Below are 20,051 nucleotides of genomic sequence, written 5' to 3'. Positions count from 1 at the left end.
AAATAGTTTTTTTTTTCGAAATAGATTTTAAAAAATAAGAGGAGAGATTATTTTACAGTTAAAGTAATAATTATATATTGTATATTATGGTTACATTTGAGGTGTATTGGAGAATTTAATCTGATGTGAAACATTTTGAAACATACTTGCATCCTTGTTTTTAAGTAAATTATTTAACCACTAATAAGTTAGAAGAAATTTTTAAAAAAATAATAAAATTTTTTTTTTTAAAAGATCTAAATCTTTTTCTCACTTAGAATTTCTCCATTTTAAATTGTAAGTTTTTTTAAAAAATTAATTGTAATAAATTTAAAAACTGTAATTTTTTGTAGTTTTTAATTATACTTTCATTGAAAGAAAGCAAGCTGCTTATTGATAATTCAGGATCACATTTTTCTCTTCTGTGTATGGAATTTTAAGATGATATGGATTTATCGATACTTAACAGTTACAAGGCTCGTGAAGCCAAGCTAACCAACCTGTAGAACCAACTCTGTTCACACAGGTCATCAGCTACTGATAAAACATAAGACGTTAACAAGACGATCTAATTTGTAACACATCTAAAAGTGTTAAGATGTAATTATAAATGCTTATCACTTGCAAGACCCATGAAGCCAAGCTAACCAACTAGTAGAACCAACTCCAAATTCTTGTTCGCACAGGTCATCGGCTACTGATAAAACATAAGACGTTAACAAGACGATCTAATTTCTAATACATCTAAGAAATAATATACGTAATGTTGGGTTCATTGTTGTCCTGATATTCCTAACTTTCCTGATAAAAATATTTTGCTCTGATTTTTTGCATTTTGTTCTGATAATTAATTTTGCCGATATTTGACATGGTCATAGCTGTCAACTCTACTGGATTTTCCAGTAGGGCTACTGGTTTTAATTAAAATTCATCTGATTTTTTTATATTTTAGAAAATTCCCTAAAATTGAGTAAGTTTCCTAAAAAAAAAATCCCTGTTGAAATAGAATTTTTGTATAGATTATTGCTTCAATATTAAAATAAGTATTACCAATACATAATGACACAAACCTCATTTATAGAAATCAGTTCCAAACTTTTTTTGTTCTAAAATGATCCATTTATTTTTATACAGAACTTTCTTTTTAAATAAATTAAAGGAATCTTTTAACTATCTTTGATGAATTAAATACCTATTAATATTTAAAATTATGAGTAAACTTAATACATAACATTTCAAGTTTGTTTACTGTCAATCATAGCTTGAAAATATTGCAGTTTTTCTATTTTGATGACTAGTAAAATTCCCTATTGTGTATTTGGTACATTGTGCAACAATTATCATGAAATTTATATTATTTCGTAAAATCTACTGGATTTCTTTCCTATCCATGTTGGCAGCTATGCATGGTCTTCATAGCCTGTACGTAACCAATAATCTATAGTTGTGCTTGCATAAATTAAATTGTTTGTTTCCTTAAGAGATATGTGTTTCCTTGTAGAACCAATTCAATCGAGATGTGCTATGGTACGATTTGGAAAACTTTCTGATCTTCAAATACTCACAAAAATTATGGAAGTGTGTAAGAGAGAAAATGTAAGCTATACTGATGATGGTCTGGAGGCTCTTATATTTACTGCACAAGGTGACATGAGACAGGTTGTTACTTCTTATATAAGTAGTTACTCCATTTTTGTATTAAGAGCCCTTAAGTTTCTTGCTTTTTGTTGGTAGCAGAAATAAGCTGTAGATGTTTTAAAATACTATGGAACTGATATGTATGAACATGAAATCTTTTTTTTCTCTACAGAGTTCACCCACGGTTCAAATTAGTTCTAACAACAGTCGTGGCAACTGCTCCAGTTTACCCAGAGTTTCCCCGTTTTTAAATGTTATTACCGCTCGCTCCTCTAAACTCCAAAATAATCCTTTTTTTAAAAATTATTATTTTTTATTTTTTGAAAATGTTTCGATTTGGTGTCAACTAAGAACTATGGATCAATTATGAGGTGCTCCCAACCTTAATTCATGGTGCATAACATTTTTATAAAAGTGCTTAAAGGTGACTATTTTCGATTTTAATTTTTTTAAAACCTTTAAAGGTGCTTTTTTTTCATGGGGAGTTTTTAAAAAGTGCTAACTTTTTCCCTTTCGAAAATGAGATTTTTTTTTCTTTAGCGTTTCAATTTTTGCAATGTATTATGCAAGAGTGTTGCTTTTCCCATTGTTCTATTTAACGTTTTCACAATTCAGTCATCCACAATCTATTTCAGCATCCCGTCGGTGCATGTCATATGAAAGCAATTATTTTACATGTTTGATTAAATTCTTGGAGGTGCATGTACTGAACTGGGTTCGGTAAGATTCTTGCTCTCTCTTGCAACTATGCTGCATTTTGCAAGATATTCTCAATTTCAGGTTTCATTTTCTATCCTCCGAAATCGAGCCGAAAAATCTTTCAATGTTTTTGTGGTGGCTAATATAATCAAGAAAAGAGTTCTTCATATCAGAAACTAATTATTTTATCATGATCATGTAAAGTCTTGAAAAAGTATTTTACATTTTGTTGATGTATATGGTGCTTAAAAAATTTTTACTGCTTAAAAAGTACTTAATAGGTGCTTATTTTTTGTTGAAAGATTTGGCTACGTACCCTGTAAATAGACTTTCCATAGAAAAGAGCTTTCCCTTTTGTAAACTGTAGGTGTTCCACTCGCATGAACTAAATGCCCATACTTGCACAGAAAAAAGAAAAAAAATCCTGTGAATTAATTTGCAACAGTGCCAAAATAGCTCTAATCATGTGATGTGACATCATAGCATGTGTTAACATAAGTTCGTTCAATGTTTACATTTTGAGATTCTCAATTTTTGGCATGTTTTTGCTTGTAAGTTAAAAAAAAACGTATATTGTTTTAAGATTCCACTGAATTGAAGCCATAAGCAAATGTCCCAAGAGGAATGTACTAAACAATGGCTTGTTCTTAAACAATCGAATAAATTAGAAAATTAAATTTATTGCATGATGAGTGATTGCACATGACTGATTCAATGATTACAAATGCCATTGCCATTAAGACAACGCCAGTTACTATTGAATTAATAGTGCTTATATATTTATTAGTTTTTTGTTTTGATTTAGTATTTTTGAAAAGTTTTTTTTTTTTTTTGTGAACTAGTATCTATGGTGCAGAATATCTGTGTATTGCAGAGATACTAATAAATGTATTAATAACTAAATTTTAACATTTAATTTTATTATCAAATATGGTATAAGCTCAGATAAATTAAGTTTACTTTTTATTTAATTTGCATTAAATATTAATATTAGTATCAAGTTTATCTTTAATGATTATGATTTATTAATTAAGTTGGATTATTTATTATGATTTCACCTCTGCAGTATTTTTAAATACATTTAGGAAAATAGCATTTTATTTTAAATAAATGTATACTTTCTTATTGATAATTCATTGATATTTTAAATAAAATGTTTTAACTATAATATTATTTAAATATTTTTTATTCTTTCCTCTTATTCATTTTTGCATCTTTCACATCATGCAGGTACAAATAGGGTAGATAATTAACAAAAATTAATCAAGGATTTTTCATAGAATCGTCTGCTATTAACTTCCAAATTGCAGAATTAAAACAAAAATTATTTTTTGTGTTTAAGTGATACAAAATGTTATTATTTTTAAAAATATTTTTTTTCTCTGTTATATGATATATTTCTTTAGTCTTTGCTACCATTTTTTCTCTGTATTGAGGTGTTATATTTTTTAATTGAAATTAAATATACAATGTAACATATAAATTATTAATGTTAAATTTTTTGTGGTTCACTGTATATTTAACAGAGTTCCCAAGGTACTTGAAAGTCCTTGATTATCGTGATAGTGTACTTAAAAAGTATTTGATTTTCTTGAAATTAAAACAACTCATACTTACAAAAAACCGCAAAAAAAATTAATTGATTAATTAAGTGGAATTGATAGAAATTCAAATCATTATTCTTCCTTCCTTATCCATTTGCCATTTTCTGAAGGATAGTTAAAGTCAGCCAAGTGAGAATTCAAGACCCATAGCCTTATTTACTTCTCCTGTGATTGTGATTGGATGGCAAAATACAAGTAGGGGGTGGGTGAAATCAATTGTCAAAAAAAATATATTGAAGGAAACCATGTCTAGTATTAACCAATGGTATCGTGCATTAATTAATTGCAATTTTTATTGCTTGAAAAAGAGGGAAAGTGAATTCTAATTTTTCCGATTTTTTTACTGGTAATAAGTAAAATTTAGTTCTTCAAATTTCGTGAATTATGAATAAGCATTATTTGCATTAAAGTGATTAATTATTTACCCATCAGAATTCATTTAAACTACGAATCGCGATTCGCATGAAAGTGATTAACAAATAACGCACCGTGATTCATATTAACTCGTTTTATAGATCACATTGTAATTCATATTAAAGTAATTTCTCAAACACATCGCAAATGTGACTTCCGAACCAATTTAAGTTATCTCCAAATCATGCATTGCAATTCTCATTCAAGTGGTTTCATTCAATCACACATTGGGAATCGTATTAGAAGCATTTAAGAATTATGCATTGCAACTTCCATAAGAGAGCTTTAAGAATCACTATTCACAATTCTCATCAGAATGATTTATAAATTACTTATTGCTATTCTCAATTAAGTGCTTATAGTATCACAAATTGTAATTTGCAATATAGTGTTTGCCAATATATGCATCGCTATTCACTGGAAAATTATTTAGCAAATTATTATCATATTAAAGTGGTTAACAAATCATCCAGCAGGATTCAGATTAAAATCATTTATGTAACACTCATCCCGATTTATGACTTCTTAGTTTGTGCGTTTTTCAAATTGTATCATTTGCTATTCATATTGTCCCTATTTTAGAAAGATACTTCATAGTTTAATTTGCAAATCGCTCATTGTGATACATGATTTATTACAATTTCCTAGACTGACTTCAAGTTTCATATAATTTCGATTCACTCACAGCATATCATGAGTCATATACTTGCGACTTAAAAATTATGCTTAAGTAGCATTATTATTCTAAAGTAACAAAATCAGTATTTTATTCTTAAAATTGAAACAGATATGCTAAATTATATATATCTTGATATTTTATCTATTAATATACATTTTCGATAACCTCAAATTTGATTTAACAAATTAAAAAGAAAATTCTTTGTATTTTATTAACTGCAGTTGCATAACAAATTCTATCAGTTATTTATTTATTATGCTTGTTTTATGTAATATTATTTTTCAATTCTAACTAGCTTCATTTATTTCATGAAAAGTTTCACTGTCTGATGCCAGTTAATAAAAGTTGAGAGGTATCCAATGTCAATTGGAAATTTTTTTTATAGTCTTCAAAGTGATTTAAAACAGATATATTCTGATCTATATGTAACTATGAGACATTTGCATTGGTAGCTGTTGGCTGTGCATATTAAACAATCTACCATTATTAAACGATGTAAACTTGATTAATTTAATGAAGACATTTTTTTTTTGTTAATTAAGTATCGTGCTTTAAAAATATACTATTTCTGCTTTTGTGTAATTATAAAATCTGGTTGGCATGTATTTTAACATACTAACTATATTACTGTATAGGACCTTTAAAAATTTGATTTTCGGTCCTTAAAAGTCCTTGAATTTTTTAAAAAGAATTGGGTCAGAACCCTGTTAAGTGAAATTTATTCTATCTCTGGATGTAAAAAGAAAAAAAAAAGAGAAAAAAACTAATTTTATTTATGTAGCTGTTGATTAAGAATTAATTATATCTGTAATATCTATAAATATCACAAGTAGAAAAATGTTGGAAAAAAATTTATTTTTTCATTGTGCTAATTATAATTTTAATTCATTGTTTTAGGCTTTGAATAATTTGCAGTCTACCTTTTCTGGGTTTGGTCATGTTAGTAGTGAATATGTATTTAAGGTAAGGCAATATTTTGCCTATTTTTTATTTTTGTTTGTAAAGTGATTATTTTTACTACATTTTATATTAACCTAAATGTTTTGTAAAAATTCTAATGTTAGATGCAATAATATTTTATTTTATAACCGTCGTTAAGCAGCTGACCAAATTTTCAGTTTACGGCTACCAATGTTCAACTCCATACCTTTGTCATTTTGAACCTAATCCAGAAGACAAGGGAACTCCTGGATCAAATATTCTGAGAAAGTCCTTTGTGGAGGACTTATTGATGGAACTAACCTGCAGCTGCATTACATGGAATGGAAAACCTGGTTAGCCTGATGGCAAGGTGACTCTAACCCATGATTAGAGGCTGCAAGTTTGTCACGGGGAAAAAAACCGAAATTCTCGGGAAATTTTAAAAATTACGCAGATTCTAAACATAAAAATTTTTTATATATAAATGGTGCAAAAGACAGAAATTGCGCAAATAATTAAAAAATACGTAACAAAAGTATTTCTTTTAATTTCAAGTAATATTAATATTTTTATTTAAATGAACATAGTTTTGGTACAAAGTATTGTACATTGTTAGATTATTCTCATTTATGCTTCGTCTTTCATCACTTAATACATTTTTATACTTTCTATACGATCTTTCTGCGCCCTATTTAAGAAATCGCAAGAAGCTGTCCAGGAAAAATTGTCTGGATATGTAGAAAGGCAGTAGAAATTTCATTGCCCAGTGCAATAGCTTGTGTTACAATTTTTATGTCAAAGATATGATTTATAACATTTTCCTTTTTTTGTGATTCCAATTTCTATTGTACTCTTATTGACTTCAGGGAGGTAATCCTATCAGTCTATTACCCTCTCTAAGTGTAGAAAGACCACCTTACTTAACAAGATTGGGATTATCTCTGAACTATTTTCTTGTCAATTTGCTATTGATTCACTCCCCTAAATATCTAATCAATTTTACATATTCAATTTAAAGCTTCAGAAAAGTAAAAAATTCTGTTAAATAAAAATAATAAGTGAAAAAGAATTCAAATTGTAAGCAATTTTCGTGCAAATCAAAACATTGAGAAATTTGCGGATTTTAGAAAAAAAAGAGGGCAATTTTGCAGAAATTTGTGCGGCGACAGACCTGCAGCCCTACCCATGATCCATCTACCACTGAGGATATTTCTCGTCAGCACTGTGGTCAGTGCAAGATGTGGAATTCAGATCAACCAGTCATTGCCAGGATTCAGACCCAGTTCACCTCATTGGGAAGTGAGCGCTCTATCCCCTGAGCAACCACGGCTCTGATGCAATAATATTAACTCAACTTAGCTATATATGTTCTCTTAAACTATAAATGAAGAAATACTAAAGAAATGTTTAAATTCTTTAAATGACCACTTAAGTTGTTTCATTCCTGAAACCATCCAAAAGATTAAACCGTCACAATTTTTTTTTGCGCTTTACTAAAATGCTGAAGTTCCGTGATATCCAATTTTTTTCATATTGTAGGAAAAATCGAATTAAAGTCTAACAAAAATCAGATGCCAGGTGAAAATCAAAATGAAACGGAATATTTTCAATAACCACTGCATCAACTATTAGAAAAAGTATACTTTTGTTGTGTTATATAATTATTGGATTTTTATTGAAATCTGTAGAATTTGATTAAAATTGAAAACTATTAGTCTATTTAAAATGTTTTAAACTTGCAAATAGGTGGCCAACCACTTTTTTCATTTATAAAACGTAAATAATTCTGGACTTTCTTTTTTTTTTTTGCACATTTGCGTTCTAACCATGTGACATACTTGGATGTTATCCTTTTAAATAGTTGAATGTAGGTAACATATTAGAACAAACTCTGAACAATATGTTCTATTTTTTTAATTCCTTTAATATTAAATTCATGCAATCACCTATTTAATTAATGTTATTCTTTTTTTTCATGAGCGTGAATTTTGGTTGAATTAAATAACATAATTACTAAATTTTTTAAAAAAATTATGTAATTGGTGTGTCACATAACAAAATATATAAACTTGGTTGATAATATTAATAACCATAAACTGTAATTTATTATAACTACATAATTTATAATAACTTTACAATACCAAGTGGAAGAAATAGAAGAAACCATGCAAAAAGTATTTCTAAATAGATATTTTTAATACATATTTTATTTTTGCATACTTTATAAACTTATTAAATGGTTATAATTTATAAAATATAACTTAAAATTTTAATTCATAAATAAATTTACAATTAAAGAGAATTGAAGTTTTACAGCCTTTTTAATGTTATGAATAGAAAGAAATAAAAAATATGAATATTTATTTATATGAGTATTATTTATTTATAATTTTTATATGAATATTATTTATTTATTTATATATTTTTTTTCCTTATGGCAGAATATTTAGAAAATAAAAAATAAGAATAAATGAAATCCGAATAAAAAATTTATTTTATTGTAGCACAAATTTCAAAATTCTTTTTGAAACTACAATAAATTATATAAAACTAGTTTTTTTTTTTTTTAATAATTCATACACTTTTGTACATCATTAAATTTTTTTTATTTTAAAATAATATTGTAATATTTATCACTAAACAATTGTGTTGATCATTGTTAGTTTCTTCTGGTTTTTTCCACTTTCTCTTGGATTTTTTTCTGGAAGAAATAAGTTTCTTCCAGACAAAATGCGAACCCTGATTTTGGTACACTATGTACATGCACTATATATCGAAAATATAGACACCCGAGTTGAAATTTTTTTTTTTTTGGTGTCAGTTACAAACAAATGCTAGTACACTTAAGTATCAGTTACAAAATCTAATACTTTTAGAATCAGGTTCATGCCAATCTTAATTTATTGGAGTAATAAATTATTCGATAAAAATTCCTTTTTTCTTTCTTTTTTTTTATTTAAATCTAATACTAGGTTACAAATATAAATTATAATCAAATTAAATAACAAAATACTGTGAAGTTCGTTAAGCAGAAATAAAAAATGTGTTGCAATACTCTTGTTGCAAAGTTTAAAAAGAAAAATTGCATCAACCCTAGTTTTGCCACTAGTACATTTTAGCAGTAGCAAACTTTGCTAATGATTTTAAAAAATGAAATCATACCCTGGGCACCTGTAACCTCTAATAGGGAATTTCAAAATTCCACAATTTTTGATGGCTAAATGTGAACATACCTTTATTTTCTTTTTTTCTTAAATATTTTCTTTATTTCTGCATGTTGTAGGATATTTATGGACAAACAATTATGATAAAAATAATTTATCATTATTGTTCATTTATTTTTTGCTAATTTATTTTTCTGAATGTTGTGCTGAAGTGTTAGGGATAAAATAATAATAAAAAAAGAAGAATTTCTTGTAATTGCCCAATACAAACGTTGATAAGACAAAAAAATTTATAGTTCTTAGCACAATCGGGAAACTTCTCTGATATATTAGCATATACAATGAAGCATGGGGAAGTTTATCTATCTTATTTAGGAAATCTTTATTGATTGATTACAGGTTTGTGATGAGCCCCATCCTCTGCTTATAAAAAATATGCTTCAGTTTTGCGTTGAATCCAAATTGGAGGAAGCCTACAAAATACTTCTTCATCTTTGGAAACTTGGTTATGCATGTGAAGATATAATTACAAACATTTTCAGGGTTTGCAAAACCCATGATATGCCTGAATTCTTGAAGCTTCAATTTATCAAAGTAAGTATTATTAATATTACACATTATTTTGTTAAAAAAAATGTCATCTAAAAATATAAAGCTGTTTTGAACTGACTGACTTTTTACCAAATTATATGCAATGAAGCATGCAAGTAAAATAAAGATAAATTTATTAAGGAGTAAAAGATAAATAATAATAAAAAAAGTAAATATTAAAAACATATTAATCTAAACGAGAGAAAAAAACTTATTCTTCCATTACATTGAATTAAAATTATCAGACTATCTTAACGAAAAAAACTTTTTTTCCCCTGCTCTTTCGTTTATCAGAACTATTAGTGAATTTAATTTGATCCCATCATTAATGTTTCTGTATATTAAGGATATTTTCTCAGATTATATTTTTTCATGTTAAATGTTTTTTTTAAAAAGAGCATTAAAGGTTACTTTAATACAAAAAAAGCTCTGCTGCCTGCTTGCTTTTCACCAACCTTCAAGAATCGCTTAATGATTCGAATGCTTAGAACTACCCGTTGTGGTATTTGTCTTCTTCAGGTAAACACTCCTCAGAAGCTGAACCCTTCTCAAACTTAACCATGTTTACTTATTTAACTTTTCATTCACCCGAACTAGGTTCTCTAAAGGGAACCATGGTTAGTATTATCTTTTTCTACATAGTTTTCCATACCTGCAAAGGCTTTCTTTCACCTCCTACATTGAAGTACTCATATATATCACATCCACGTGGCAGAATCGCAGGGAATGTTACATAGTTATTGCAGAATGATTTTTCTTTTGAAAAGTGACAAGAATTACTTTTTTCATAAATTTACAAAAGTTAAAGTAATGTTTGAATCATGCATTTAGGTAATCACTTTTGACGCACTCAATTTAGTATGATAAATCGGTGTAATGTTCCGATTGTATTTTCGGCAGTTATTAATTTTCACCTGGATTTTAAATATCCCAATATATTTTAAACAATATGGAAAATAGTCCATTTGAGTATATACTTTTTAATGCAATGATTTTATCAAATGTTTGGCAGTTATTGCTATTGATTTCTCCATAGTTTTTAAATAGGATATTATTTATTGCCACCACCTAATCTCGAAACAAAACATACATTTGAGGAGTCCGATTCGGATGATTTCATCATCAATCTTTTTTTCGGCAATTACTACTTTTGAGTTTCTGATTTTTTATTGTGATGATTATTTACAAAATGCAAAGGAGAAAATAATTTGTGCGTCCCCCCCCCCAACAAAATGCAAAAATATCACCCATAATATTAGAATAAAAAATTATTAGATGTTCAATTAAAAAAAAGAAAATTATATAGTATTTTTGTTATTATTGAGAGTATATTGCAAAAAGATATTTGAGTGGAGTTTTGTTGCAAATAGCTCGAAAAAATTCTACAGGGAATGACATGTACATACATTCTATTGTAGGTATTGAAAAAATAATTTAATAGTGCAACTGAAAAACACATTCCACTCTTCTTTAGAAACTAGTTCCATCTACTACCGGGTAGAACAACCACTAACAGAGAGAAAAGTTCCAAGATTACTGGGGATAAAAGAAGCAATTTTTTGACCCCCCTTTAATAGTGGGTCGAACAAAAACTGACTCTTTATTACTCTGCCATTTCGAGGCTACCCATGAAAACTTTATTCGTAACCCAATCAGTTATTTAGTAAAAATTGTATTTATAACCACGCTAAGTATTATATCATTCTTGCAAAACAATATGAAAATCATATAATTTTCTATAAAACAACTAAACAAGATCTTGTTGTAGTTGTAGAAACTATATGATATAATTCTAATTATATTTATATTGCACAGATGTTAATATATTTATTTTTAAATTTTTCTATGTATTTCAATATAGATTGAAAAATATTTTTTTAAAAAGAATTTTGGGGAAAGACAGTTGAATAAAGAATAATATAAGATTGAGCTTTTGGAGACATCTGGAGAACTTACATTTTTGAGATCATTTATTAATATAGCTTATGTTAAATGTTGGATGATTTTAAATTAATTGATGGTATATTAAATGGAAAGAATCTTACATTTAAGAATTATATTTTTTAATTATTCAATAAATATAAGTTTAATTTAATTGAAACAAAACTACATTGGTGGAAATTCTCAAATTTTTTTATGATAGGATGAAAATTATATTTTATTATCAATGCTGATTTGCTGTTCTTCATGTTAAACTTGTGATTTTGAATACAATTCAGAAGATTAAGTGACTCCTAGATTTAACATTAGGTAACCTTGCCGTCAAAAGCTTTTTCAATTAAACTATCCTAGCCTGTATTTGCTTCATCCATGTGAAGAAAAGGGAAGAAAAAAAAAAATTTACGATGAGCCTGATACTAACAGACTGGTTAGAAATTGAACCTATTGAGCCAAAGAGTTAAAACCCTGTTTCCAAGAAGAAAAAAAATTTTAATTTATTGATGATCATATGTATTAATGTGTATTAATTTATATACTTGAAATATAATCTAATGTTCTTAAATGCAGAGCTAATTTCAGCCAGGGTTATCAGCATAGGGCACACCAAGACTGCAGAATCGGGGCTTCCCTTCATTATGTAAAAAAAAGTGACCCAGCCCCTTCTAAAATTAGAATTTTCCAATAAATATTTGTGTAATAAAACGATGTGAAGTTCAATGATGTGATTCTTCTGCTAAATTACATTCTAATTACCATGTAAAATTGCATTGTATACCTTACAATTCTAAATGTTTTCGTTTATTATTAAATTTCCTAAGAAATTCTCGATATGGCGAAATAGACAAATAAAATTAACATTAAGGAGTCTAAGCTTTGGATCGCTATCCTAACCATACTATTGGAACCTTATTTCCCCGATTCACAACTCCCCATACTTTGTAGATCAGAAATCTGAATCCATTGACGAAAAGGTATGTAAATGCAGAGAAAGTACTTTTTTGTTTATTTCGTAACTCGAAACGTCGTACGTGTTGGTTTTGTTTTATTTCATAAATTAATTCGATTTTTGAGGTCAAACCCTCAAACCATTAAGATTGAGCCTTAAGGCCTGGTTTCTTAGGACAGGATGCCGTAAGCTGGAAATCAGCGCTAACCTCTGATTGATCCATTTGTGAGTTTGATAGTATACGTCATCGAACGCTCATCTTGAACTACGATTGCCGTCCAACTCAACTGCAGTTGGATTACAGCGTGACGTTAACCACAGAAGCAATGGCGGACAACATCCAACAGCACACTGAAATCAGTCAAGATTTTGATTTTGACATTAAACATATCCTCTTCATTAAACATAGCACTCTTCATTTAGCTCAGCTATAATGTGTTTTTTCTTGGACGAAGTCATTATTTGGTCTCTAAAACACTGGTCGACAATAAAAAAATCATTGCAAATTCAAAATAAATATTTGTTTACGTTATTAACGCATGCGCAATGAGAGATAATGTCTGCGTTGGACCGACTGCTCAAGCTGAGCTAACAAAAAAGTATTTTTTTGGCGTGCTCTAACGTCAACTCTCCGCTGACGCCCAGATAAGGCGCTAGTTCTAAGAAACCAGGTCTTGAGCTAACAAACCAGTATTTTGTTGGCGTCAGCGGGACGTTGACGTCCCGCTGACGCTCAGATAAGGCGCTTGTCCTAAGAAACCAGACCTTTAGAACGTAGAGATCCGATTATTAGATAAAAAAATGATTCAGAGTACTCTTTATTTTTTGCACTGTATATTATTTTATTTAATTCCTGCATTATTTTAAAAATTATATTATACTTAAAGCTCCAAAATTAAAAAAATAAATAAATAAAGGATTTTTTTCTTATTATTAAATCATTACTACAAACACTTAAACACACATTTACTATTTTACATGTACGTATTTATGCAGCCCATTTGCCATATTTTTATTACTTTTCATTCACAAAATTTCTTTTAAATTAATTAACTCTTATTTTAACTCATTATGTTAAATCCAGAGGTGATTGTGCTCCGGAAGATTCCGGAAATCCTAGGTCCAAAAGTTTCAAGAAATCATAGATCACATTTATGTATAAAAATTCTTGTATATTTTATTTAAAAACATTAGTACTAGAATTTATACTTTGCATCTTTCATTTGTAAATATTTTTTCTGGTAGAATACTAAATGTGATTTGAAGATAAAAGTAAACTTATACATAATTATTCATTTAAAGTATGCTGTATATAATTTATTTAGAATTTAATGTTCTGAAAATATCAATGATTTAAATTTATAAAGACATTATTTTTTTTAAATGCTTCATTAATGATTTTACTCAAGAAATTTTCAGGATTTTTGAGTTGCACTCACAATTACCCCTGTAATTATTATTATTATTTTTTGCAAATTGGCAATGCCTTTTTAAACCTATTCACCCTGCTGTTATTTCATCTAGACTTAGCTCTGCCTAAATGTGCTAATTCATAACTATGTAAAAATATCTTTTACTTGTTCTTTGGACTTACGATTAAATTTTCTTAGTTTTTACCCAATATTAAGTATTGTCAGCAATCAATATGCCTACTTCCTTTGTACAAAATAAACAATTTTCAATTTCTGCTGGCAGTTCGAAGTTAGAAGATTTCACTTTAATGCTTATTTGCATTAAATTGAGGCTTTTCTCCGTGGACAATCAGCATTGCAATGGTGTTTCAATATTGAGGCTCATTCCATTTATTATAATTCCATTACCAAATGGGTTAACACGCCCAATCGACATTTTTACGCAAAAGGACAATATATGTCATTTTCAAATCATGACACTAACATCCATTTTCTTGTACAAACTCTAAAATTGATATAATTACTTATAATGTTCTTAGTCTAAGTGGAAACCATGATGCTTAACTGTTCAAATGAATAAACAAATTTAAAGGTTGTAATCATTCAATTCCTTTACCAAAACAAAAAAAGCAAAACTTATATTCTTTGCTCAAGCAAAATAGTTTACTTTTTTGTAAGTCAAGCAGTTTAGATTTAAAAAGTAATATGAAAGCTCCACGAGTGTAAACTAAGCTTAATATATGTCTGGTTTAAATTACCAAAAAAAGTTATTTTATTACCAATGGAAGTTTACATATACATTTTTTCTTTAAACCTTGTATTTCAATTTTTATGATTATACAAGCAGAGTTGCCACAAATGACTATTTGCAACTTTTTATTGCCTGATAAAACTTAAAAAAAGCAACTATTTTTGAGAAAACGAGACTTTTCTGTACTCCTAGCTGTTTTTTTAGCATACGTTGGTTAGCACAACCTGCAGCCTAAGAAGCTTCTGAATAAAAGAAAACAAATTCTTTACTATCATTTATGTCTAAAATGCCAAAAAATTTGTTTCCCATTGCATTTAATTAAGTGTATTTTATTTTTTTCTCTCTGATTTATAATATATTTTTTTTTATGAATTGTTTTTTCCTTCTATCAACGTTAGCTTTAATTTTTTACCTGTTTCAACTTTTATCTAGGTATGTATTTTCTGTTGTGTAAATTTTTTTTTAGTTGTATAGAACTTTTTTTAAAAAAGATCATGGTATATGAGTCATTTAATAAATTTTTGTTCTTATTTAGGCAACTATTTTTTTTTCTTCTGTGGCAACTGTACAAATTAGATGACTAATATTTTTTAGTTCACAATTTTTCCATAACTGGTATTCATTGTTTCTTTGCACAGGAAATTGGTTTTGCTCACCTAAGAATTGTTAAAGGTGTTCAGTCCCTGCTTCAGTTATCAGGTCTTCTAGCCTGCCTCTGTAATAAAGCAAAATCTGACTCATAAGTAACCTATCAAGTATATAAATTGTAACCTATGTATTTTTAATAAAGAAATTTTTGCTTACCTTGTAAATTGAATTTCTATAATGTTTATTTATATACACTTCCTAAATTAAATTTTACCTTACACATTTTATTATAAATATTTTGGAATTATTCATTTTATTTTTTTTAACAAGCATAATTATAACATGCTTTTTTATTCAATTATGTAACTTTAAAATACTGTAGTTTTGGAATAGACTTATGGGCCTGTGGTGTTGGATTTAATAAATAGACTGTGGTGTCAGATGTAAAAAATAAACATAAATTTCTTAGAAAAACTCTTTCAAAAAATAATTTAAGCTAACAATCATAAAATTTTTATATCAAATATTTTGTACATCATAACTTATCAAAAAATAATTTGTTTTGTAAAAACTGATTATAATAGGTTCAAATTAAATGTATTAAAAAGTTCTTGGTGTCATACTCAAATTACACGAAAGCAAAGAATGATTTCTCATGTACAAATTGTCTAAACTCTGTGAATTTGTTTATAGTTAAAATGTAAATCAAAATACCATGGTGCTTAGTGTTTTTAAAAGGCGCTTTTTTCATTGGGCGTTTTCAAAAGGGTCTGGGTTTTCCCTTTTTTTCTTTACCCTGTCTATGTTTTACCACCAGATTTTGATTTCAACATTAATTTTGATGTCCTCGACTTAGTGCACCCCTCTACGTATCGGGCCTTGACTTGGGGATATAACAGCCCAATAGATAAGGGTTTGGAGATCTTTACAGATGGCTCTAGAATGGAGACAGACAATAAAAGTTCCTTCAGGACATCATACGCAGTCATCATTAAGATTGACGGAATAACAGTAGATCAAGACTCCTCTAGAGTAGTGGATAATACCAATATTTTTACTGCTGGGCTGATGGCGATTGAGGCAGCACTATATTGGACTGTAACAAACAATATTACGCAAGCTTTCATTTTTTCAGACTCGCATTCTTTCCTCCAGGCCCTGGCAGACCCAGAACCTTCCTACAGACTCATCGAACAAACAAAAAGAAAATCGAGAGAGGGCATTGAATTAAATTGGGTCAAGGCGCATGTTGGTATCCAGAGCAATGAGGAGGCAGATAGAGCCGCAAAGAACGCAATCGGTTCAGACATTAAAGATCTCCGGTGTCTGAGTACCCCTAAGATGACTAAAACTGACATAAGAAAACTTATCATGGCGAGCTGGGAAAGGAAATGGAGAGAATCGAGTGAAGGTCGGCAGACCTACAAATTCATTAAAACCCCGTCAACTACCAGACTACAAGCAAACTTTTATTTAAATCAATATTTGACGGGGCAGGGAGTGTTTGAAACTTATCAAAACAGATTTTTTAACAAAAAAGATAAATGTAAATACTGTAACGAAAAACAAACACTTGAACATCTAGCATATTTCTGCAATCATTTCCAAGCACTCCGATAAAATTTATTCCATGATAAAAATGACCAACAAATTTTTGCAAACAATAGATGTAGAGAAATAATCAAAACCACTCTAGAGGATCTGCTGACACAAGTTTTTAACAACTAATTAATATCTCCATTTCTGGACCAGCTTGTAATTTTTATATTATGGACCACGACTCAAATTTTTAAAGTGTATTTATACAATTTTAGACCACCTTTTTACTCTATTTGCATTTTTAATTGCTTTGATTTTATCTTGCCTATTTTAAGCTTTAATGTTTTTTTTGTACAAATTTTTAACGTTCCTTCATTGTACTATTGTTTTATTGACCTCATGTCTTTTAGTCAATAAATTTTAACAACTTTTTCTTATTAATGTTAATCTGTTTTTTATAAGTTGACTATTTTATGTCAATCTTTTGTGTTATTTTAACTGTACTTCTCTTAATCATTTTAGTGATTTCGATGTTTTTACTTTAAGTGCTATATTCAGTTTTAATCTTTTAAAATTTTTTATGTCTTATTATATCGACTTTGAGAGTATGCTCGATCCTTTACAAATTTTTATGTTGAATTTTTAGACCCTTTTGGTCAATTGTATAATTTTAGCCTTTAACTTCATGTTTTTTTCCTTTAATCAATTGTCCCTTATAATCTTTTTATTATTTTTCCTGTATTTTAAACTTAAAATTTTTAAACAACCAGTCTTCAGTCATGAGGATTGACCAAAAATATTTTTCATGAAGCTTGTACAAATTCCATTATATTTTGACAGCTCTCACACGGTAAATTCTGGGTCTCACATGGTAGATATTGTTAATTTTATTAAATTTCAAATATTTATAAGGGTCCGTTGGCCAATTTATAAACACTAATTTAATGTTTTTCTTGAATTTTTCATATATTTTATTGTAAACATCAATCTAGATGTTTAACTTCACCTGTTAGTTAATAGTCGGAATAATCACAACTATTATACTTGTAAAACGTTTAATTCTAGAGGTGAATTAGTTACTTTTGTATTTTTGCCCGATTACCTCCAGGCTGTTGCCAAAATAGTACTATGTTTTTTTCTTGTTTTTAAGTAAATGCCACGGAAGGGCTTCGCCGGGCCTCTCGGGCAGTGCGTGTGCCAGATACTCTCTGTCCACCTCCGGCTGTGCGGGAGACTGTCACGGCGACAAGTTGAAAATTTTTCCCGCATACCCATATTTGGGGGGNATAATACCAATATTTTTACTGCTGGGCTGATGGCGATTGAGGCAGCACTATATTGGACTGTAACAAACAATATTACGCAAGCTTTCATTTTTTCAGACTCGCTTTCTTTTCTCCAGGCCCTGGCAGACCCAGAACCTTCCTACAGACTCATCGAACAAACAAAAAGAAAATCGAGAGAGGGCATTGAATTAAATTGGGTCAAGGCGCATGTTGGTATCCAGAGCAATGAGGAGGCAGATAGAGCCGCAAAGAACGCAATCGGTTCAGACATTAAAGATCTCCGGTGTCTGAGTACCCCTAAGATGACTAAAACTGACATAAGAAAACTTATCATGGCGAGCTGGGAAAGGAAATGGAGAGAATCGAGTAAAGGTCGGCAGACCTACAAATTCATTAAAACCCCGTCAACTACCAGACTACAAGCAAACTTTTATTTAAATCAATATTTGACGGGGCAAGGAGTGTTTGGAACTTATCAAAAGAGATTTTTTAACAAAGACGATAAATGTAAATACTGTAACGAAAAACAAACACTTGAACATCTAGCATATTTCTGCAATCATTTCCAAGCACTCCTATAAAATTTATTCCATGATAAAAATGACCAACAAATTTTTGCAAACAATAGATGTAGAGAAATAATCAAAACTGCTCTAGAGGATCTGCTGGCACAAGTTTTTAACAACTAATTAATATCTCCATTTCTGGACCAGCTTGTAATTTTTATATTATGGACCACGACCCAAATTTTTAAAGTGTATTTATACAATTTTAGACCACCTTTTTACTCTATTTGCATTTTTAATTGTTTTGATTTTATCTTGCCTATTTTAAGCTTTAATGGGTTTTTTCGTACAAATTTTTAACGTTCCTTCATTGTACTATTGACCTCGTGTCTTTTAGTCAATAAATTTTAACTTTTTCGTATTAATGTTAATCTGTTTTTTATAAGTTGACTATTTTATGTCAATCTTTTGTGTTATTTTAACTGTACTTCTCTTAATCATTTTAGTGATTTCGATGTTTTTACTTAAAGTGCTATATTCAGTTTTAATCTTTTAAAATTTTTTGTCTTATTATATCGACTTTGAGAGTATGCTCGATCCTTTACAAATTTTTATGTTGAATTTTTAGACCCTTTTGGTCAATTGTATAATTTTAGCCTTTAACTTCATGTTTTTTCCTTTAATCAATTGTCCCTTATAATCTTTTTATTATTTTTCCTGTATTTTAAACTTAAAATTTTTAAACAACCAGTTTTCGGTCATGAGGATTGACCAAAAATATTTTTCATGAAGCTTGTGCAAATTCCATTATATTTTGACAGCTCTCACCTGGTAAATTCTGGGTCTCACATGGTAGATATTGTTAATTTTATTAAATTTCAAATATTTATAAGGGTCCGTTGGCCAATTTATAAACTTTAATTTAATGTTTTTCTTGAATTTTTCATATATTTTATTGTAAACATCAATCTAGATGTTTAACTTCACCTGTTAGTTAATAGTCGGAATAATCACAACTATTATACTTGTAAAACGTTTAATTCTAGAGGTGAATTAGTTACTTTTGTATTTTTGCCCGATTACCTCCAGGCTGTTGCCAAAATAGTACTATGTTTTTTTGTTGTTTTTAAGTAAATGCCACGGAAGGGCTTCGCCGGGCCTCTCGGGCAGTGCGTGTGCCAGATACTCTCTGTCCACCTCCGTCTGTGCGGGAGACTGTCACGGCGACAAGTTGAAAATTTTTCCCCTCGTACCCACATTGGGGGGGGGGGGGTTAGGGGTAATTAACCTTACCCTGTTTATGTATTATTATTTTAAATGTGCTATAATACTTTATTTTCCAATTTGAAAAATAAGAGATTTTACGAGTCAATTGTGAGAATTTTATGAAACA

The 20,051-nt window shown here is 29.0% G+C and overlaps 2 protein-coding genes across 2 annotated transcripts in view; both read left to right on the top strand.

Annotated features, from left to right (window-relative positions):
• Positions 1-15,551, top strand: part of LOC107449545 (replication factor C subunit RfC4) — a 29,978-nt gene extending 14,427 nt beyond the window's left edge. Inside the window, exons 7-10 of the mRNA XM_043052141.2 lie at positions 1,481-1,638; positions 5,911-5,976; positions 9,498-9,692; positions 15,378-15,551. Of these exons, the coding sequence (XP_042908075.1) occupies positions 1,481-1,638; positions 5,911-5,976; positions 9,498-9,692; positions 15,378-15,482 (524 nt within the window). The 3' untranslated portion in view covers positions 15,483-15,551. The remainder of the gene's footprint in view (positions 1-1,480; positions 1,639-5,910; positions 5,977-9,497; positions 9,693-15,377) is intronic.
• A 718-nt stretch (positions 15,552-16,269) lies between these two features.
• Positions 16,270-18,733, top strand: LOC139425524 (uncharacterized). Its single transcript, XM_071180532.1, has 2 exons — positions 16,270-16,738; positions 18,249-18,733. The coding sequence occupies exons 1-2, from the start codon at positions 16,270-16,272 to the stop codon at positions 18,731-18,733; spliced, it is 954 nt and encodes a 317-aa protein (XP_071036633.1).
• The last annotated feature ends 1,318 nt before the right edge of the window (positions 18,734-20,051 follow it).

This window comes from Parasteatoda tepidariorum, chromosome 4 (genome assembly GCF_043381705.1).
Source record: "Parasteatoda tepidariorum isolate YZ-2023 chromosome 4, CAS_Ptep_4.0, whole genome shotgun sequence".
NCBI lineage: Eukaryota > Metazoa > Arthropoda > Arachnida > Araneae > Theridiidae > Parasteatoda > Parasteatoda tepidariorum.
This window is presented reverse-complemented; position numbering and strand designations above follow the sequence as displayed.